Source organism: Mauremys reevesii, linkage group 8 (genome assembly GCF_016161935.1).
Source record: "Mauremys reevesii isolate NIE-2019 linkage group 8, ASM1616193v1, whole genome shotgun sequence".
Taxonomy (NCBI): domain Eukaryota; kingdom Metazoa; phylum Chordata; order Testudines; family Geoemydidae; genus Mauremys; species Mauremys reevesii.
Genome location: NC_052630.1, coordinates 21145069 through 21167300, shown reverse-complemented (window position 1 = coordinate 21167300; position 22232 = coordinate 21145069). Strand labels below are relative to the sequence as shown.

The following is a 22232-nucleotide window of genomic DNA, read 5'->3' as shown; positions in this document are numbered from 1 at the left end:
GGAAAGATGGATTTGCACTGCTGTCTACCCAGAATACATAAACATGGACAGTGTCAGTGGAAACTCCCCCCTCCCCTTCCAACATTGCCTTCCCTATGTTTCAAAGTGATTCTGGAAATACTATCTCTATCCAGAGAAGTTCAGACTCTCAGGTCTGCTGATACCTCAGCCTCTTTGCTGAGATTGCAAACATGGGGGGCAGTTAGTGTTTCTCTTGGCAGTCATTTTCATGATGTGCACATTTGTCTGCAGAGAACTCCCAGACTCACGTCACAGGACCTTTCAGACCCTTGTGACTTTTTAGGCACTACTACTCCAGGACCAGAGCTGAATGAGTTGATGCAGAGACAAATAGCTCTATAGCCCATTAGCGCCCCCAGGAGCCAGCTGCCTTCCCAGACATGCTCCCTCCCCTGTGCTCCCTCCCTAACCCCATCTGGGAACCCAGATTGCTTTCTTTTCTCAGAGCACATTGGGTTTGCTGCAGCTAAACTGCAAATAGATCTTTTCCTCCAATTCAAATTCTGGTTAGTGGTGGAGGGCACAGTCAGGCCACAGCCTTCAAAGCAACTATAGAAACGGCCAGCTGGGCCCAGACGATCTTGTGGTTGTGGCCTGCAAAGCACTTAAATTAGCAGGTTAGAACCAGCCACGACAATGGTCTTCATGGAAAGGTTTTAATGCCCCCACCTCACCCTTCTCCTTGTGGTGGCTGAGCTCCTACGGGAGCAGAGCATAAGGCAAACACTACTTGCTGCAGGGATTGGCTCCTTAGAATTCAGTAGGCTGCCTCACTGGAGAAAAGATCTGGGGGGATGGGAATATAGCCTGTACTACAGACATGGTGGACACAAAGGTGACAAGGAGACAGCCCTGTCTGCTGCCCCCTTAAGGTATATCCGGGAACAGCACATGTCCGCTAATAGCATATTCCGCCAGCCAAGGAAATTGCTCCCAATGTGTTTGGTAAATCTTCCCGAAGCCCTGAGCAGCCCTGCCAGACCTTTTGCACCTTCCTTGTTTTCTGAGAGCAACTGCCTCCATTTGTCCTTTGTACTTTCATTGTGTTTTTCTACCTCATGACCTTTCCTGTCAACCTCTGATGGACCCAACAGGAGTTTTGCCATTGATTTCAGTGTGAGCTGGTCTGGCTCATCAGTATTCACACACAGCTTACTGCTGGGTGAGCCTAAGTGGATGGGGTTAGGTAAGTGAAGGAAGGTGCTTTGCCTCCATCATCTTGGGTCCTTTGGCATGCTGGCCAAAATCTGTCTCTCCCCCACTGAGGCTTCCGTTCCCAATTTACCCTAAAGACGAAGGCCTGTGTGGGAGAATAGGGCCCTTTGTCTCCCCTGCCACGGAGTGAGGAGCAGGAATACCAAGGCCAGAGGGCTCATGTTGCATGCAATACAATGACAATACAGTGGGACAAACTACAAGAGGGTGGCAGGGTGCTTGGCTTCAGTTCTTCCCTTTTGCCCATCCTCCTGAAGGGTCACATGGGGCACTCCACAGGGCAGCTGCCCCAGGGCACACCACATAGGTACAATATTAATAAATGGTAACATCCAACCCCAGCACCTAACAGATGGCAGCCCTGCATCTTTCCTAAGAGATCCTGCACTTCAACTGAGTCTGAAACAAAACTAAACAATTAGCTGCAAACTTCTTCCATTTTGACAGGTTCCTGGGGAGGCTGTTTCCCGGCAGGTTTTCCCCTGGAAGATCACAAACTTGGAGGAAAACCCTGCCTCCCCACATAAAAGAGTTTATTACTGTGCCCCCAAAATAAATACGAATACTATCTGCCAGGAGCAATTATATTCTGCCAGCATGTACTAGTGGATTGATCACAGGGCTGGGACCCAGGGGTTTCTAAAACTGGCTCTGCCTGACACACTGCATGACCTTCAATAAGTCACTTGACCACTCCGTGCCTCAGGTTCTCCACCTGCACCACAGAGATAAACACACCTCTCCCACCAGGGGGTTGTGAAGAATATGTAGTTAATACTCATAAAGTGTTTTGAAAAGGAAAAGTACTCTGTGAGTGCTCAGCATCATCATTATTATTTGAAGCTCTGAATCCTCTAGGGATTATCACAGGCGCTGCTGCTGGAGACTGAGGTTTCTCATAGCCCCAAACAGCTGAGCTTGATTTAGGGAGATGCAGTTTTATGTGGGTGAAATCATCATAAATACAATTGGCTGCACTTACTGCTGTGCTAAAGTAGACAGAAGCAATTACCACCACAATATTACACTCATCACTTCATTCCACAGCCCATTCCAAGCTGAGGTAAAAGCTTAAAGACCCATTGCTGCTTGCTGAAGACATATTTTCTTCTTGCTGCTCCAGTCTCATGGTGCCAGCCAGGGGGATGTGCAATGGTGCCATGTACCAGCACAGCAGGGCAGAAGGGCAATGGGCCAGAGTGGGGAGTTCCCCTGTCACATATTAGGAACCTGATGCCAGTTCTTTGTGTATTGAGTTTGGTGGCCTCAGCCTAGAAGGTAACATGAGGCAAATGCAGCACGATCAGCAGCAAGAGGCTGGTTCTCCCTGGGGAGAATTCAGCACTCACCCGATGATGGCCTCGGTGGTGGTGCTCACCTGATGAAGGGGATGAAACCCAGCAGATGACAGAAGCCAGCATGGAAAATTCCCAATACAGGTTTTAAAGATGATCATTGGAGACAGAGCTGGAACAGGCCCATTAGGCCATGGAGTCCTTTCCCTTTGCAAGAGCAGAACATTATCCTCACTCCCATGCCAGAGAACATAACAACTGATACGACACTGGAGTGGGAGCTTGCTTTGCTGGGCATGGACTGGAGAGCACAGGGTGGGCACTCCTGGGACCTGCCAGAACATTCATTCAAGAGAGCAAACAGGAAACCAGAGAAACATACAAGACAACAGGCAAATGGATTTCTGTTGAAATAGCATATTTGTAAAAACATCAAACAAGCAACATAGCTCCACAATTTCCCCCAGAGTTATAGAGAGTCCTTGCAAATGTCTTTATTACCTCCCTCCAAGAGGCTGCTCTAGCAATCTGATCTGGGACAGGGGACGTTACTAATCGCTGAGAATCAGGAAAACTCCAGCAGACAAAATAGAAAGGGGAGATGCTGATTCAGTTTCTAACAACAGTCTGACATGCCTCCTTCCCCCTTTCCCTACAGCTCTCACAACCAGCTACTTCCATACCCGCTTACAATCTCATGAGTAGACTCCAAACAGACTCTAAACCAGCTACTGCTACTTCAGGACAATTCCTAACCAGAGAGATAGGGCCTAAGTTACAGAGTTCAAAGTTAGAGCAGCATCCCAACTCCCCCAAAGTCCAGGCCTGGCTGGATCTGGGATTTTGGTTCAAGCCCACTTTGACTCCTTACAGCCACAAAACCCCTCCGCAGAGGTGCTGTTAGGGACATATCCACCCCAGTTCTTGGGCTTTATGCATTACACTATGTAAAGGGCTTGGATCTGTTTTTCTGGTGTAAAATTACTAACAGTGGCTTTGGATGTGGGAAGAGAGGGAGCTCTGATGAGGACAAACCACTGTTCTGTTACTTGCAGGAGGTGAAATTTGCAGGTATGGGTGGAAGGAGCTTGGAGCGGCTGGGACACTGTGATTTGGAAATATGAAGGTTGGGAAACCTGTTTCATAGCACAATCCTGACAAAATGACTCCTGTGATCAATGTCAAATCACTCTGCCATGGCCTGTTATTAAAGAACCACCACCAGTGCCAGGGAAACTAGTGACAAATACTCCACCCAGAGACAGTTCTGCTTCTACTGCCTATATTTCCTTTCCCCTGTGCTTTAATTCCCAGGGACTGTTTTCAGGCAGTGTGGGAACACATCTCTTGGAAGCATCTGTTGCTGCTTATTTACTATTCCTCCCTCTGAAGTCATACTCATCTGTTTGTGACATCACAGATGGCTCTGTGGAGAGAGATGTGATGTCACAAGCAGATAAGTACGTTTGTGGAGGGGAAAGGAATAAGCAACAGAGGAATGTAAGACCCTGATGGGCTGAGATCCTGTTTGCAAATGTCCCCAGTAATTAAACAAAGAACAGGTGAAGGGAGATGCTGGGAAGACAGGGTCTCTCAGCAGGACTGGAGAAGGCCTGGAGAAGGTTTTGCAGTTTGCCATGTCAGGTCGATGGCCCTTTAGATAGGACAGGGGGATGGTAGGCTTATCAGTGAGCCCTCTGGAGCGAGAGGTAGCATGGCACATGTTCCACTCTCTCAGCTCTGGGACCTGGAAGTGTTGCAGATGACACAGATCCAACATATCTTGTAATGATCCCCTATGATTTGCACTGGCAATGCCCTGCAGGGCTCGGCAGCCCCTGAGCTCCCCTGGCAGCTGGGGATGGGAAAGCAGAGGAGGGAGAGAATACAGTTGTGGCGCTGCCAAATTGGGGCTAGGGGCCATGTTATTTCTACCAGATGCCAACACAGACTAGGCCTGTAGGGAGGGAGTCTATGTTAGCAAGGGGTGAGGTGGTCCAGGCCAGCTCCATTCACTTTCCTCTTTCAGGACAAGTCCAGCGGATAGGGCTGACGAAGGGGGAGGGAGACTGCAGCCCCCTCCCCCAAGCCCTGAGAAGAGAGGCAGTTTAAGTATACTGGGAACCCTCTAACTATCCATGGCTAAATCAGATGGCAGGGCCCTGCCCGCTGGGAGTTTCAGGAACCCTGGTGGGAGAGAGGGAATCTCTTCCTCTGGCTCCTGAAGGCGCCTGGCCAGGCTGTGCAGCGTGAGTGGGTGATTCCGGGCCAGGAGCCCAGGGCAAACAGCAGCCCAGGGTGTGAAGGGGCAGGGGAGGGAAAAGGGGCCAATCTTTCAGTGAACATGTGCTGCAGATACCCTCTCCTCCACTGGCCTGGGATTTACAGCCACTGCAGGTGAGGGTGGGGGTCTGAGATGGCCTGAAACTCCGGAAGGTTCAATACACAAACAGTCTCACACCCCGCCCCCAATCGCATTAGAATAAAAAAAGAACATAAAGGAAACAAAGAGCATAAAAATATCTGAGAGACTTCAATTCACTCTACGGAGTTCCAAAGAGAGTGGCCGTGCCTCCTATTGTACAATAGAGAGAGTTATACAGAGCTTCAATATAGAGATCTTTCTATATATATATATATATATATATATTTATAGGTATGTATATATTTATAGCGTATTGCATTTAAAACAGCCGTGCCTGCTTCTTCAGCTCGTTCCTCTTCCACAGGGCCAGGCGGTCGAACTCTGCAATGGTCATGTTGAAGATCTGATAGAACTCGTCCTGTGACAGGTGGCGCTGGGGGGACAGCAGAGAGGGGCATGAGGCGGGGTGTACGGGCCTGTGACAGCATGAGGGAGGGCGGCTGCCGTGGCTCATAGCTGAGAGTGCCTGTGCAGATGCCACTGTGACTCTGGGTGAGCATATGCAAGCGACTGCCTCTGTGTGTTTGTGTGTGTGCGCGCGCACGCCGGTCATTGTGACTATCCAAGTGTTATTGTATGCAGCTCTGTGTATGTACAATTGTAAGTGTGACCAGGTGCAATCGTGACTCTGCATGAGCACATACGAATGCCTGTGAGTGTGTGATTGTGGAGGTGCAGAGCTGAGCGTGTGCGATTGTGGCTGTGTGAGAGCATGATGTGTCTGAGTGGGATTGTGTGTGAGTATCTGTGGCCGGGTGTGAGCATGACCGCATGCCAGCGTGTGCATAAGTGACCCCCTTCCTTGGCCTGCGGTTGGGGCACAGATTTGCACTGCCAGTGCCGAACCCTGAACACCACATGGTGACCTCTCACTCCGACCCAGCACTGGGGAATTTTGTTGGCTTCAGGCAGCCAGTCCCCACAATGGGTCAGTGACCTTCTAGCCTGAGCTTTTCAGAGGAGGGTGGCTTGGGAAGCATCTGGCAGGGGGGATCCCCTCTGAATTGTCCCAGATCTCAGTGGGGTGGGGAGGAGTGAAAGCTTTGGTGTGATGCTGTGCTCCACAGGGTGATGTCCATGCAGACAACATTAACCCCTGGCTCCATCTGCAGGGAGCTTAGGTCTGAAACACCTCAGGTCTCCATGCTGGGAGATGACATCTAACAGGCAGGAGCAGGGGCGGCTCTAGGAATCCCGCCGCCCCAAGCAGGGCGGCGCGCCGTGGGGCGCGCTCTGGCAGTCGCCGGTCCCGCGGCTCCGGGGGACCTCCTGCAGACATGCCTGCGAAGGTTCCGGTGGTCCTGCGGCTCCGGTGGAGCAACCGCTGGCATGCCTGTGGGAGGTCCACCTGAGCCGCAGGACCAGCGAACCCTCCGCAGTCATGCCTGCGGGAGGTCCACCGAAGCCGCGGTACCAGTGGACCCTCCGCAGTCATGCCTGCGGGAGGTCCACTGGTCCCGCGGCTCCGGTGGAGCTCCCGCAGGCATGACTGCGGAAGGTCTGCCGGAGCCGGCTGCCGCCCTGCCGGGAAAATGCCGCCTCAAGCGCGCGCTTGGCGCGCTGGGGTCTGGAGCCGGCCCTGGGCAGGAGGGCAGCTACCCTTGTTCCATTCGTACTTCCTCCCCCAGCCCTAGCTGTAACTGAGGGAGGAGGGAGACAGTGTCAGAAGGGAAAGGCTTTGCTTACCTCTAACCGAGTCCTGTCCACATCCTTGGGCAGCTGGTTCCTCCCCCTGGTGGTCACCATGAGCAGCTCATAGGGGTATATCTGCAGAGAGAGACAAAGAAATGCTTTGGGGTTGGTGGGCTCTCTGAACTGTGAGCCAGGGAGCAGTCCAGACCGTACAGCTAGAGGGAACCCACAGCAACAACACAGCGGCTAGTCCTTGGGCCTGTTCTGTTTGGCTCAGTGGTGGTGCTTCCCAGGGGCCACAAATGTGCAGGCCCAACTCCCACAGCAGAATGGAGCTCATGCTGACACTGCAAGGCAGTGGTGCCGCTCTGCTGGAGAGGCTGCCCTGAAGGGTGACACTAACCCAGCTCCACGTCTGCCCATCTCCAGGCAGAAGGCGAAGACTGCTTGGCTTGTCACAGAGGCCAGTGGTTCCCAAACTTTTTACTCAGGCAACCCACCAACCGCATTTTGTCTTTTTTTTGCAACCCACCATTACGTACGTGCACCCTCTGCCCTGGCACCTCAACCCTAACCCCGGCGCAGTGTAGAGGAAAGGCCTTGGGTGCAGGGAACGAGCCTGTCCCGCATTCCCCCTGCAGCGGTGGCTCCTGTCCCATGATGCTGGGACCAGCTCCCTGCTCTGGGTGTTGCAACCTGGCACACAGGGTTGTAGCACCACTCGGGTTCGGTCCAGCTGGTGGTGCTGCAACCCCATGCGCCAGGTTGCAAAACCTGGAATGGGAACCAGGCCCAGCCCTGCGGGACTGGAGCCAACACTGTGGGGCAAGTGCAGAACAGGCTCACAATCCATCTCCCCAACCCCTCCAGGGTCTCTCCTCTGCACCAGGTCGGGAGAAATGTATGTTTGCTTAGGCCTGTGTCCAGTGATGTGTTAACCTGGTTCTGGTGTAGCAACCCAGCTAACACCTTCTTGGGACCCACTGGTGGGTCAGGGCCCACTGTTTGAGAAACATTGGTGTAGGCGATGACCTAGCATCCTACCCAGCATCCCCTCTCCCCATCTAATAGGTTCAGCATCCACAGCTGGGTGGGAGCCGCTGCTGCTGAGCCCAGCACGACAGCCATGGTCACCCACCTCATCAGTTCTTCCCCCAACATGCAACTTGCTGCTGGGCAAAGTGTTTTGAGACATCCAGAACGTAAACCATGCTCAACTGCAGCCCATTCTGTTGGATCTGATAATAGCCGGAGGGACAGGGTGGCTGGATTGAGGGAAAGTGAAGCCAGGGCATGTCTGAGGGAAGGGAAGGTGTCTGAAAAGGCCTCAGTTCAAACATGGGCTCTGGAGACCAGCCCAGGACACAGGAGATGGAGGGACAATCTCCAAGGACCCTGCCATGGTGGCATTCGGACATTAGATGGCATCACTGACTGGATGGCAGCTGTTCCCCACTCCAAGGAGAGTCTTACCTTGTATTCTGTAAGGAGAGAAAGAGAAGGAAAGAGACAAGAAACGGGTCAGTCAGCAGCCTCCGAGCCTTCTCTTTGACATCAGGCGAGAGCCCCGACTCCCCACAGGAGAAACCGCCCCACCTGTGTTCTCCCCTTGTCTGTCCTGCCTCTGGCAGCTGCTCCCAGGGGGCTGGCCTGAGGGTGGGGTTACAGTGTGCAGGCTGCTCTCTCTCACTCCCGCAGCTCCTGGAATCTCACTCATTGTTTCTAAGGCAGCTCAGGGGGAAGGGAGGCACCAGCAACACTGAGGACAGCTCAGCACAGCTCCATGGAGAGCGCTGGTGAAGTCAGGGCCTGATCCTGCAGGGTGCTCAGGGCCCTTCGCCAACATTGACTTCACGGGAGTGGAGGGTGCACAGCTGCCTGCAGCATGGTGGGGCCTATGAGAGACGCTGCCAGGTGCTTTAGGCCAAAAGGTACTTGTTGCTTTTCATAACGTGAGCCTGAGTGATCCCTGCACTGGGGCTGAACTCAGCACTGGGCAGGGAGAAAGGGGGGGCAATGGTGGGTCTCTACCAACTAACCTGACCCTGCTGCTAATGGCCCCTAGGGAGGCAGGAATAGCCAGGGCACAGTACTGTTCAATGAAGGGGATATGAAATGCCCCTCATATGCTTGGGGGGCAGCCCAAAGTCATAGAATATCAGGGTTGGAAGAGACCTCAAGAGGTCATCTAGTCCAACCCCCTGCTCAAAGCAGGGCCAATTCCCAGGCAGATTTTTACCCTAGTTTCCTAAATGGCCCCCACAAGGATTGAACTCACAACCTGGGGTTTAAGCAGATCAATGCTCAAACCACTGAGCTATCCCTCCCCCCGATTATACTGGCTCCCAGCCAGCCAGAGGGAAACTCTCTGTCATGAGAATTCCCTGGACGATGGATCCACCACCACTGCAGCCCCTTAATGCAGAAATGAACTGGGCCCAATATTCATAGGAATAGTTTCATTACAATATTTTTGCATTTCAAAGGAAACAGTACTATGGCTTAGCTTTAACCCTTCCCCTACTGGGTTTGCAACCCCAACACTGCAGGAATTTGCTAGGGAATGAGAACGGGAAAGAAAAACTAACTGGATAGTGACAGAACAAGAAGCAATGGTCTCAAGTTGCAGAATGGGAGGTCTAGATTGGATATTAGGAAACACTATTTCATTAGCAGGGGCGGCTCTAGACATTTTGCCGCCCCAAGCATGGAGGGTCCACTGGTCCCAGGACCAGAGGACCCTCGGTAGGCAAGCCGCCGAAGGCACGCTGCCTGCCGCCCTCCCGGCGCCGGCAGAGCGCCCCCTGCGGCTTGCTGTCCCAGGCACGTGCTTGGAGCGCTGGTGCCTGGAGCCGCCCCTGTTCATTAGGAGGGTGGTGAAGCACTGGAATAGGTTACCTAGGGAGGTGGTAGATTCTCCATCCTTAGAGGTTTTTAGGGCCCGGCATGACAATGCCTTGGCTGGGATGATTTAGTTGGTGTTAGTCCTGCTTTGAGCAGGGGATTGGACTAGATGACCTCCTGAGGTCTCTTCCAACCCTGATATTCTATGATTCTAAAGCAAGAAACTGATCCCGAGCTGGCAGAAATGCAAAAAGCAATAGCAGGAACGGTGACAACTGCATGGATTGTTTTTTCAGGTTTACAGTGTCAGGGGCCATCAGTAACACAGCTTTGAAACACATCATTAGCAATGTGACGGTGTCCCATATCTGCTGCCACAGGGCCAGCTGGGGGCTCTAGGCAAGAGCACAAACAGTGTCTCTTGTGCAGATCTTGCAGGCTGTCGTGTTCGGAGCTCAAAGCTGACTGCTGTGCAGGATCTGGAGGAGAATACCTAGCAAGCTCTCACTCCCATATGAAGGGCCACTCTGAGGCCTCAGCAGGATGGCAGTGTCCCTTTGAAGCACATTGTCATAGGCTCTAGCAGCACATACTGTAGGACTGCTAAGGCTTCCCAGGAACTGTGCCCGGCTTACCTCGCATCCCCCAGTTGACGGCGTTTGTGCTGTCATAGTGGAAGAGTTCAGCACTGGGGGGCTGCAGGAGAAATGAGCACACAGAGGGGTCAGCACGAGGGGGTCTAAATACTCAGCTCTTCTATCACACCTTCCATCTGGGGAGCTCAAAACATTTTACAAATGTTATAATTAATCCACCCCAAGGTAAGTATCATTCCCCTCATTTTACAGATGGGGAAACTGGGGCACAGGGAGGTGAAATGACTTGCCCAAGATCACATAGTGAGTTAGTGGCAGAGTCAGGAATACCACCCAGGTCTCCTGACTCCCAGCCTATGCATCAATCATGGGACCATTTCTAAAGTCCTTGTTGCCCAAAGTTACACAATAAAGACATCACTCTGGAAAGCACACACCTCCCCACACTCTGAAGCAGAGATTCTGTTCCCCTGCATCTGAACTCCAGGAATCTGGAAGAGATTTTACTTTCAGGGTAGGGCACTTGCCACTCCTAGATTCCCAGGACTGGCTGAGACTTTTCTGATCTCTAGTTTCTACTTGGATTCCACACAAAATACACCTGGGAATCTCTGGATGTGTCTTAGCGGAGGGCGCAGCGCCTGGAGGCAGGTGCTATGGCCAGGGTGCCTCTGTTCCAGGAATGCATGTACCTCCAGAAAGAACCCCCCCAATTCTGAGGATCCAGAACCCCAGAGTGAGGATTCTGAACCCAGGCACAAAGAGGTTTCAATAGCCATGAGGATCCTGCCCTAGACCTGTCCCCTCCCCATTCCACAGGAGGTGTATGTGCCCGACCTGTGCAGCCACTCGCCCATGAGAAACATTCTGAAACACCGCCACCTCGGGACAGATCGGGGGTAGCCAGTGACACTCACCCTGTGCAGCCCGTTCCTTCTGTAGGCAGGGAGGGATGCAGATTTCGAAATGAGGGGATCTGGAAAGAGAAAAAACAAACTGCATAATCCCAAGAGCAGGGACTGGTCTCTTGTGCTTGGGAAAACCTCAGCTAGTGAGCTAAAGCCAAGGCATCTGGTCCTCAAACACAGCCCAGGTTTAACTATGAAGAGGAAGGAGGACGCCTGCAGGGTCCAGCTCGGGTGATGAAGCTCCCTTATAGCCACAACATTGGCAGGTGCATCAGAGAAAGGGGAAATGCAGTGCTGCAGCTGGCCCCTCCTGCAGGCGAATGCAGGAGCCCATTGGACACCTTGCCTGTTACACTGGGGGGTGGGTTCCTCTGTACTTTATATTGCTGAGTCTCCCCTTGCAGGCCCCTGTCCCAGTCACCTCCCTTCCAGCTGTGGGCTGGATGCCCCTCGGAGCCCTTGGATTCTGCTCCCAGTTGCTGAGTGGCCTGTCTCCCTGGGGAATGAGAGACCAGGACAGAGACTCAGAGCACGGAGTGCTGAGTCACCTTGGGCCCAAGCAGCAGGCCGGGAGGAGCCTCTCAGGACCTAGAAGACTTTGCAATATGCACTCTGCCACTCCACCTGAGGTGACAGACACTAATGCAAGAGGCCTCCCCTCCCCACTAGGAGCTGCGTACATAGGAATATCATCATGTTCCATGGGGGAAACAGATTCAGAGCGCGTCTACAATCTTAAGTCCACCTATTTTAGGTCAACATAGAGCCACTGCAGTAATTACTTCGGTGGCTGATGCTCACACTACCCTCCTTCTGTCGGTGGTGTGTGCGCTCACCAGGAGCACTTCCACTGACTGAAGAGGGGCAGCGAGCCAGGGTAGCGGGCAGTGAGCCAGGGTCTCAGCTCCACGCAGGTCCCCGCCAGGAGCCCAGTTGCCCCCCCAGGGTTTCTCATCTCCCCACTCCCAGCCAAGAGCAGGGGGAAGCTGCCCGGGGCTTCTCACCTTCCCACTCCCAGCTGGGAGCAGTGGGGAAGCCACCCGGGGCTTCTTGCTTCGGGCGGGGAGATCCACATCCAGAGTCCAGTCAGCTGCCATGCTCCCAGCAGGGAGGGAGGAGCTGGGACCCTGGTGGGCAGCAGGGCTCCCAGCGGGGACCTGTGTGGAGCTGAGAGCCCGGGCTCTGAGCCCACTACACTTCCCCTCTACTATTGATGGAAGTGCTCCTGGTGAGCATGTGCATCACCGACAGAAGCTTGGAGAGGAGGCCTGGTAGCAGGTCCAGCAAAGCCATGAAGTCGACAAGACAGCCAAAAGCCCATGTAAGGAACTCAGTGTCTACACAGACCCTGTGTCACCCTAACTACACCGACATAAGCCCTACGCCTCTCGTGGTGGTGGAGTTATGATGTTGATGTAGTAGGGCACTTACATCAGTTGTCTTACGTTGACCTAACTCTGTAGTGTAGAGCAAGCCTGTGAGAGAAGGGATTTACCCAAGATGACAGCAAATCAGCTGCAAAACAGAGACTGGAACCCCGGAGTCCTGACTTCCACTCCCATGCTCTAATGACCAGACCACACTCCCTCCTAAAGGAAAAGCCACCCTGGCCTCTCTGCCTGCAGTGAAAACCCCCCTCCCTACCCCACTTTCACAAGGCCCGCGGATGGAGGAGCACAGAGTGGAAGGGAGGGGAAAGATATACATACCACTGTCCGCGAGGTAATGTGTCCGGGGAGCTGCAATGAGACACAAAGCAGGAAGTCAGCACAGGCAGAGAGGCATTTACTGTGATAAAAAGCCCTACCAGGCAAGAGGATCTGGGTTTGCAGAGACTGGCATCCCTCCACGGCCAGGGACAACCTCACTTCACAGCATTCTCTGCTTCTCCTAGCACTACCCCACTCACCCTCTCACCGCTTTCATCTCCACAGCATTTACCTTCCCCTTCACAGCACCTTCCAAGTAAGCATCTCAAAGTGCTTTATGAATATTGGTGAGCTGAGGCTTCCTGCCTGTTGTGGTAACTGGGCCTGCAGATTTACCGTGACTGTGAGCTCAGCTGTAACAAGCGAGTGGAAGTTTATAAAAGGTCACAATGACCCGTAACAACAGCTCTTGAGGGGAACAGGTATGCCAGGGAGACAGAAAGACTGAACGAGTCCACACACAAAGGCCTATTGATCTAACTCAGGGGCTGGGTTAAGCTCATGCTCGATAAACAAGAAAAGTGTGGAACCAGAAATCAGTGAACCAAAATTGGTGTGTCAGAAACTAGGCCTAATTGATGGATAAAATGAAGGGATGGGCTATTCCACCCATCACTCCCTTTTGGGGTCCTTAATGAAAGAGACATTGGGGAAAAAATTAACTGCTGGAGAGAGATGCACCATCATAGCTGCCAACCCACCATATCCTGGGATCCTGGACCTTCTTTGTCCTAATTCTGAGAGATGTCTTGATCAGACTGGGCCAGAGAAAGGGACCCAAATGACACCGCAACTTCCATCAGTTCCAGCTAAATCCCAAATACCACCTGGGATGTGAGACTTTCTCTCTCTCTCCCCCTGGCATATGTCCTCTTCCTTGCCCACCTTATTTCTTCTCTTTCCTAACCCTCTACTTTTTAGCTGGCCAAGACTATGTATTTTGCAACAATGCTGTAAGCCTGTGACCAGAAAGAGGCAGCTAAAAGCAGTGCCCTAAACAGTGCAATGCGAGTTTGCCAGGTCTTGGATTGGTTGATAAGACCATGTGATGTCTCCAGCTGAGAGGTTGCAAGTGAAAGTCAGCACCAGAAACAGAAGCTGCATTTTCCATCTTTACTATTCTTTTCTCTGCCCTTTTTGTGTTTGTCTTGTTCTGTCTTCTCAGGAAATGGGACTGGACTTTAATGGCAGCTCCAGCCCATCTCAACTAACTTCTTCTCTTTTACCTAAAAAGGAGTTATTACCATCTCTCATAACACCTAAGAGGCTGTCTAACAAAGGGGTTTTTTTGAAAGGGAATGAGGGATGTTGCTAAAATGGAAGCCTAATTTAATACTTGACATTTCAAAAGCTTTATCTAGTTTTCCATCTTTTTCTGTATCTTTAATAACAGGTTACTAAGGATTTTTAACATGGTGTTTGCCATGGTACTAAACAGGCTGACTGAAGTCTCTATATACCAAACACCAAACCTTGTTTAACACTGTTTAATGTTGGACAGAGACTGGGTCATGTTAACACCTTTGACTCTCTGTGCCCTTTATTCCATTTAAATTAATGCAACCCCCCCACCACCCCCGGAAGGATTAGCCCACATTTTACAGATGTGGAAACTGAGGCACAGAGCGAGAAAGGGTCACACAGTAAGTTAGTGGCAGAGTGGGGACTAGAACCCAGAGCTTCTGATGCCTAGATCCCTACTCTAACCACTAGACATGCTCCCTCTCTACAAAGGCCTGAGAGCAGGGATTCAGGTGGGCCCATCCTCCATGTCACTATTAGCAGCTCCTGCAGCATCTTGCAGGCTTGGCCACTGGGGCTGAGGGAGGTGGCTCTGCCCATCTGCAGAGAGGAGACCACATCTAAAGCTTTGAGGAGACTGCAGCCTTGGGCAGCTCAGAGCTCCTTTTAAGGCCACAGTTACTCTGGCCATATGGAGAACTGCTAACCTGTTTGTTCACAGTGGCAGCAGGTTCTGCCTCTGCTGCTCCCTCCCCCCGAGAGTTGATGCTATTATGGGACCTCAGTCAGAGCGGCAGGGCTTGCGCATGGGTTGGCTCCTCCCCCTACCCTGTGCCTTATATCCCCTGGCGGACTTGACTCCAGGCAGCCCTGAAATATCCCTGTTTTCAGAGACTGGCACTTCTGAGACCCCATAGCAGGCAGGGGCATCAGAACCAGAGCAGCCAGCAAAGTCCTTCATAGGAACTCAGTCCAACCGAGGCCATCCTCAACTAGAGGATGAGCTGGAAAGTTGTCTATGGTGCCATCTAGTGACCAGCTTGTGCAATTGCATGCATGTAATTCCTTTGTAGATCTGAATTCCCCAGTCCACAGAAAATGAAGGTGGGACTGACTGTGTGGCAGCCCTAGGGACATGCAACCCTAACTCACAATGACGAGGGGTTCCCAGAGAAACTCAGACAAGCCCAATGATCTCAGGAGATGTATTTGTCTTTGTGTTTGTCATGGGCATTTCTTTGCCTCATGGATATAGCTATGGGACCAAACTACACAAGCTCAGGTCTCCTCAAGGCTTCTCCACCATAGGCACTCAAACACCCTAACAGATGATCTGATGTTATTCTGGCTCCCTGAGGCATTCAAAAAACCAAACACAAGCACCAAACACCTGAAGCACAGACCCAAACACTGAGCCCTGAATGCCGCCTAGAGGCACATGTGTAAAGGACAGATGGTTCCCTGATGCAGCCATCAGGGGAACGAATTGTCCAAGACTAATTTCTTGGGGCAAACTGTGTCCCTTACAAACATCCAACCCCTCCAGCTGTGTTGAAAGGCACTGGTTCAGGTGTCCTTCCTCCCCCACCATGCCAACACCTCATGCCAGGTCGTGCCCTCGTAATGGAAGTAGAAGTGAGAACACAGTATGAGGCGGGAAGAAGAGATGGCAAAGCCAATGGATGATTTTTGTGATGTGGCCACATAGTCTGAGATCCACCAGCTCATTCCCCCCACACAGAACAGCCCCCTGCTGGGAGAGATTGCTGGCCAGCCCCGTGGATCCTTTTACGCTCACATGGCTGGATCTAATCCAGCCTGTGTAGATCTGGGCATCGGGGGTGAAAGACTGTTTATCTCATTCACAACCAAAATGTCAGCCAGCTCCCAACCAAATAGAAACCACAAGCTCTTCATCTTGTGTGAGCCAAGAAGCCTGCCCACTGCTGCTACAGTGCGCTTGGCATTCCTTACAGCCGTTCAGTGAGCTCTCGTAGCCAGCTGTGTGCAGGGCCTCTCTGCTGCCGGCTGAGCTGCGGGGCGGCGTCCAGGGGTCAGCGTAAGAATTGGATCGTGCCTTCATCTCTTCCTTCAGAATCAACCTGCCGATGCCGCTCTGGATCTAGGCACCATGAGGGGAAATGGAAAGGAATACACTTCAGACACAGGTGGGACGTTCTCTGCCAACCAGCAGCGGCAGCACCACTCCACCACAGTGTCAGCACACAATGCCGCTAACGCTGGACTTTCCTGGGGTAAGGCCAGCTCTCCTTATGGTTCTCACATCCAACCCAGCACCCAGCCAGCAAAGAGGGCTTGGTGCCTCTTGGTGAGCACAATGGCTCCTTCCTCTCCCCAAGCAACATCTGCCCCATAAGGCAGCTCCACGCTCCCCCTGGTCACATTTCATAGCAGAGGGTTCTTGGCCAAAGTCAGAGGTCTGCGGGTGCCTGCACAAGGGAGGGGAAAGTCCATGAAGGGAAGGAAGGCTCCAAAGAACAAGTGGGCCTGAGTGGCCTAGTGCATCGGCTTCCCCTGGGAAGGCCAGACAGAGCCTGGAATGGAGGGGCCCACAGCATGTGGATGGCGCAAGACCCACTCCTGGGGCAGAAGCATCTGGAAAAGGCACATGCCACAGATTTACTCCAGCTGTGATCTCCGAACAAGGAGACTGTGCCAAGGCAGTCTTTCCTGGCTCTCTGCCATGATCCCTGCCAGGGCATGTGGCCTCCAAACTTGCTGCCAGCTCTCTTCTCATCTCCTCTGTTGCAATTCTCTCTCAGGGGAGGAGTTGAGAGGAGATGCCAGTGGGTAGGTGGGGAAAGGATGGAAACAGCCGCTTACCTTGTGCATCCCCCGGTCAAATCCGTCCTCTTCTCCCCCTGATGAGAATCTGCGGGCTCGTGGTACTGCAAGGAGACAGGGGAGACCCAGTCAAATGCACAACATGGACAAATACAAACAGCAGGCAGACACCCAGGCAGGATAGCTAGCGATGGGCCCCAGGGTGAATGTGCACGGCAAATCACCCAAAGGCTGAGGGGACTTCAGGTGACGGTCCAGGGCTCTAGATATGTCATCATCTTCCATCAGTGCCTACCCTCAATTTAACTTACATGCCCTCAGCACTGGGCCTTCCCTGGGGAATAAGGGCTCAAAGCCAACACCTCCCAGAAAATGACACATGTGGAGGTTGTTATTGGGTTCCCCGTGGCCTTGGCTGCACCCAGGGCAGGTCTGGCTCCCTGCGTTACCTTTGGGCGAACCTTGGAAAGGCCAGTACTCGGACTCGGAGTGGTAGTACGGGTCCGGGGAATAGGCTGGGCTGTATTTGGAGGACTGTGCAATGTCTTCGCTGGTTTTGCTTTTCGTAGCTGCAGGTGGATTGTCTGCAAAAGCAAAAGAGCACAAGATTTAGGAAGGAAACCCAAGCTCTGGAGGAGATGCTGTCAGTGTGACCATGGCTGTCCCACACAGACAACCAAGTGCCTCCCAGCTCCAGTAAGCAGAACCCTCCCAGCAGACTTTGGTTTGGAGATAACAGTTATGGCGGTGCTTCTCCCCAAAGCCTGAGGGGCCAGGTATGTCCCCCAAGCAAAGGGCAACCACGGAGGTAGCAAGCTGGCTGAGGCTGATGGGTCACCCACCAGACCTGGAGATCCAGCTGGGGGCGTGGCACATCCCCCTGCTCCACTCTCCCCAGTGGCTTGAGGTCTCCTGTCCTGATTGGTAATAGTCCATGATCAAAGTGCTGGACAAACGTTAACTGATCACATCTCGCACTGCCGGGAGGTCGGTAGCATCGCCCCCATTCTACAGATGGTGAAGTGGGGGCACAGAGAGAGGAAGTTAAGGTCACACAGCAGGGCAGTGGTAGAACTGGGAACAGAACCCTGTAGCTCCTAGCACCCAGCCCCACGCTCAGTTGCAAACAGCTGCTCTGTACAAAATGGGCTGAATAGGTTGCCAAGCACTCTGATTGTAAGGGCTCTGTCCCGTGCACTCCACTCCAGCCTTGCATCTTGCTCCGAGTCCAAGGCGCTGAGGTGCAAATGCCATGACATCATGATGCAGAGCCTTTGGCTGCCAGGCTGAGTTACAAGGTAGCCGCCAGGATGGTGCTGATCCAGAGCCCACTATAATGTTGGCTGGTCCTAATTTCTTGCTCTTCCTCTTTAACCAACAATTTTCCTACTGCATCAGCCAAGGAAGCAGGAAAACACAAGGGCTACTGAGATTAGCTGCTCCTCCCTCCCTAGGTAACCTCGCTCAGGAATGCAACAATGTCATCACCAGAAAAGGGCAGTAAAAGTGCCATGGGGACCTGGGAGCCTGAGCAGAGATCCAGAGGCAAGGAGCACAGCCCCGGGACAGGGCAAAGGGAAGGAGTGCGCTTCCCAGAGGGCATGTTTGAAGGGATGGGGGGAGGTGACTTTGGCAAGTACCAGGCTGAGGAGGGGATGTGATGGGTTGTGTGTGTGTGGGAGGGGAGCCCCATGCACAATGTCATTGGCTCTAGTTAGAGCCATGAATACAGGCCCATGGCTCCTGTGCTGAAGAGCTATGGCCCACAGCAGCAGTGGAATGGGGTCTCCTCCCTGCACAAAAGGACTCTAGGTTGGCTTCAGGCCATACGGCAAACGTTGGAGGCTCCTGCTCCACCGTTAAGAAAACAAAATGGCAGCCTCTTCAGAGCTAGTCTCTTCCTCAGCAAGCATGCAAGGGGCAGAGGGCACCCCTGCAGGATTGCTGCCATCTTGGCTATGGTGAGCTGAGAGAGACGGTGCCAAACTCAACCTCAAGGCCTGGCTAGCTAAGAGTGCTCAGAGCTCCCCAGTAACATGCCAGGGGTCAGTCAGGAGAACACAGCAAAGGCAACTACTTACAGCGCAGAGGGGTGCAGCCAGCCAGCAGGGGGCGTTAGGGGTGTTAGGCAGACAGGACAGAAGAGACGCACGGAGGGAAAAAGGAGAGTCAGAGTTACGGTTTCACAGGGAAAGCTGCTACACAAAGCAAGTTGGTGAGCACACAACAAGCCCTCCTCAGCAAGGGCCTGGCTGGTGCCAGGCGCCCTTGTGCCACCTCCCCAGACATCCCCCACTCCCACAGCCCCAGCCCTCTCTACAGGTTACCGACACTCCCTTTCAATCTGTAATGTCCGCCTGGGACGGTCAGAGGTTTTCAGGACGTTGGGATTCCCTTTTTAGTTTTTTCCAGGTAATTTATATTATGGCTAGTGTTAAAAAAAAACCACGTACTGCTCACTCCTCTTTCCTCACAGTTCTGCCAGAGCACCCTGACCCACAGGACCCCTGCTATTCCCGTCCTACCCTGTGCTCTGCTATTAATGCCCTTCAGGCTCTTGACCTGCAGCACCCTCTCATCCCCAGCCATTCCAGTCCCGCTCCCCCTGTACTCTGATGCCATCCCTCAGTCCTGACCTACAGCACCTGCTTTCCCATCTTTGGCAACTGCTGAGCACCGGAGACAAATATCTAACCTGGTGTTATATCTGAGGAGGGGGTTGAACCCCAAGTGACCGGTAAGCAGATAGATCTCCTGTGCTACTCAACTTCTCACTCCCACCACCTGGGCTTTTTGCTGAAGGCAACGTGAAATGTCACAGCTTTGTGCCTGCACTAAGTCCCACGCCCGAGGAAGTGCAGCCACCATGGTTGCCAGCGCCTCCAGCCTTTCTCGACACCTCCTCCTGCGCCTACCAGGGCAGCCCCATGACCTGGCTCTTTGCCTAACGATGCCATTCCCCTCTGTCCTAGATTAATTTTATCTTGGTCTCACACCAGTATAAATCTGGAGTAACCCTGTCCCAGTCCAAGGAGTTACTCAGCAGTGTAACTCGTCCCTAATCTCTGTCTGGCCCTTCCGATGCCAGGACTATTAAGTAATTGGCAATCACCCCAAAGCAACACTCAGACTATACCGTGTCGTTTATAGATGGGGGGTTTCCGGTAGATGTTACTCTCCCCGGCAGCTGAAGGAAAAAAGAGAGAGAGAAGAAAAGAAAGAAAAGAAAAGAAAGAGAAATGACATGGAAGTCAGAGTGTGTTTACTGGGAGCAGTGGATATGGAGAGAGCATGGAAGAGGAGATGCAAACCCCCAGTCACTCATCTGTTACGTACAACATTTTTCACCTCCATGGACTTTAAGCAAAAAAATGCAACCTAGTTCCAAGGCATTTCATCAAAGATGGATCAGGGTCAGGTTTGGCTTACGAGGTGGGGGAGAAAGAGGGTTAAACCTGTTTTGGAAGCTAAGCACCCAGATACTATGGCGATGGGTGCTACAGAAAACCCTAGGGTAGAGAGGAAGTGTGTGTGCTAGAGGACATGCAGTGAGCATGCTCAGTGTTAACACCATGCACTGACAGAATGGCAGATGCTTCTCCTTCCTGTCCCCACTATTGGTTCTTCTCAGACAAAGGTGTCTTGGAGGGGAAAAGGGAGAGGGGACACCTAGAGACCAAGGATCTGGGGGTACCTCTCTGTCAGTCAGCCCCCTGGAGTGGGCTGTTACTGATGGATTTTCAGGAGGGAGGTCATTTCTTGGGGGCGCAGGCATCTAGAAGAACTATCCATGATCTACCTGAGAGCAAACCAACATCAGCCAAAGCCTCTTTCAGCAAGGGAGAAATAGAGCTAGCTGGGAAGGGGAAGCTACCTGGAGACTGTGCCTATAGCTACCCTACCAGCACTAGGGCCTATCAGCTGAGCCGGCGGAGCAGGGATGGGGCCATCCATAAAAGACATCAGCAAAAGGACAGGGGAGCTCCAGTCCACACATATAGCTGTGGTGGTGGGGTTGCCGGACAGGGAGACGGTCGAGATAGATGGTCGTGTGCAGGGGCGGCTCTAGACATTTCGCCGCCCCAAGCACGGCGGCATGCCACGGGGGGGCGCTCTGCCGGTCGCCGGTCCCGCGGCTCCGGTGGACCTCCCGCAGGTGTGCCTGCGGAGGGTCCGCTGGTCCCGCTGCTCCACCGACAGAGCGCCCCCCGCGGCATGCCGCCCCAAGCACGCGCTTGACGTGCTGGGGCCTGGAGCCGCCCCTGGTCGTGTGTAGAGCTGGTCACCATGGTGGTGGCTGCAGCCATGGATTGGTTACATGGGTGAGCATGAGGAGAAGGCTGTGAGGCTGCAGCTCCAGTCCAGTAGCCACCTTGAGAGATGCTAATTCTGTACTATGTATGTGCATACTAAAAGTGGCCTGGATTTTTTAAACACCTCCCCCAAAATCTGGGTGCCTTTGGTCCCAGGTTGCCAGCTCGGCCACTCTAGAGACAAGGGCTAACTGCAACATAAGGAATCTAGGTTTGCAGTCAGCACCCCACCACCCACATCTGGGGATTTGGTTCAGGCCCATCTCGAAGGTGAACTTGAGAGCCAGTTAAATGGCTTTAGAAGGGGGGACAGGTCAAAGGTCCCTTGAACTTAGTAGGGTGGGTTTGCTTTACGTGGACTGAGTGGATAGTTTTGGATTTGACGAATGGTCCAGTCTGTCCCTGTGACTGCAGCTGGGAGGGGGAGTGGATCCCTTCTTGCTGCCCTATTGTGTATCCTATAGAAGTGATTGGATAGGTGCTTGTTTCCCTCCCAATCCCTCAGAAGATCAGTGGATGGATTGGGGGGCAGTGGGCCTTACCTGGTGGCCCCCTGGAGTCCCTGCTGGAGGGGAGCAGCCATCTGGCAAGCCCAGAAGACTCTGGGGGAAGGGTGCACCGGGCCCTAGGGGGAGTAGGAGGAGTATAAAATAAATCATCTGTAAAGAATGGGTGTAGAAAAGCTTCTAATCAGAAAAGCTTTGCCTTGTGATCCTCTAGGGAAGGGAGGGCAGGGTCCTTGCATGGAATTTCACTTTGTGCGGGGCAGGAGGCAGTGGGAAATGGCAGGGGAGGGTATTGCAGACTCTGGACGATGGGAAGTTTAGGTGGGGTTAAAGCTGCAGGTCTTGTTTATGGATGGCTTTTATTATGGGATGTGTCCTGCTGCTGCTAGCTGACTCTAGGCAGGCAGTGGTGCTACTCATGCGATACACACGTACAGCACATGCATGCATGCAATAGACACAGTGCTCCCCACAGGCCGGAGGTTTCCAGAGCCTACCTGGAATGTGGAAATGCTTGGGAGCTTGGTAAGAGGTTGGAGTAGAAGACCTCACATCTAACTGGCTATAGTAGGGGGAGCTGCGCCCACTCTCTGTGCCTGGAAAGCACGGATCGGAGGGAGTGACAGTGATTGAGAGAGAACAAGAGGCAGAAGAAAACTGGTGTTAAATGCAGCCATGTTAGAAGAGCAGCAAGCCACCTGTGAGTCAATGGCTGGGGAGG

General features: G+C 52.9%; 1 protein-coding gene across 8 annotated transcripts in view; it reads right to left on the bottom strand.

Annotated features, from left to right (window-relative positions):
• Positions 1 to 2932: 2932 nt before the first annotated feature.
• Positions 2933 to 22232, bottom strand: part of ABLIM3 (actin binding LIM protein family member 3) — a 113034-nt gene continuing 93734 nt past the window's right edge. For 5 of the 8 annotated variants that reach the window (XM_039483679.1, XM_039483680.1, XM_039483678.1 and 2 more), the window contains 11 exons: positions 22009 to 22107; positions 19829 to 19879; positions 17142 to 17261; positions 16732 to 16796; positions 15862 to 16009; positions 12646 to 12675; positions 10946 to 11004; positions 10068 to 10128; positions 8062 to 8069; positions 6643 to 6723; positions 2933 to 5329 (listed from right to left, as the gene is read on the bottom strand). In XM_039483679.1, the coding sequence (XP_039339613.1) occupies positions 5216 to 5329; positions 6643 to 6723; positions 8062 to 8069; positions 10068 to 10128; positions 10946 to 11004; positions 12646 to 12675; positions 15862 to 16009; positions 16732 to 16796; positions 17142 to 17261; positions 19829 to 19879; positions 22009 to 22107 (836 nt within the window). In that variant the 3' untranslated portion in view covers positions 2933 to 5215. Of the gene's footprint in view, positions 5330 to 6642; positions 6724 to 8061; positions 8070 to 10067; positions 10129 to 10945; positions 11005 to 12645; positions 12676 to 15861; positions 16010 to 16731; positions 16797 to 17141; positions 17277 to 19828; positions 19880 to 21547; positions 21631 to 22008; positions 22108 to 22232 lie in introns of those variants that run through there. The other 3 variants (XM_039483682.1, XM_039483683.1, XR_005583488.1) reach the window with 3 other exon arrangements.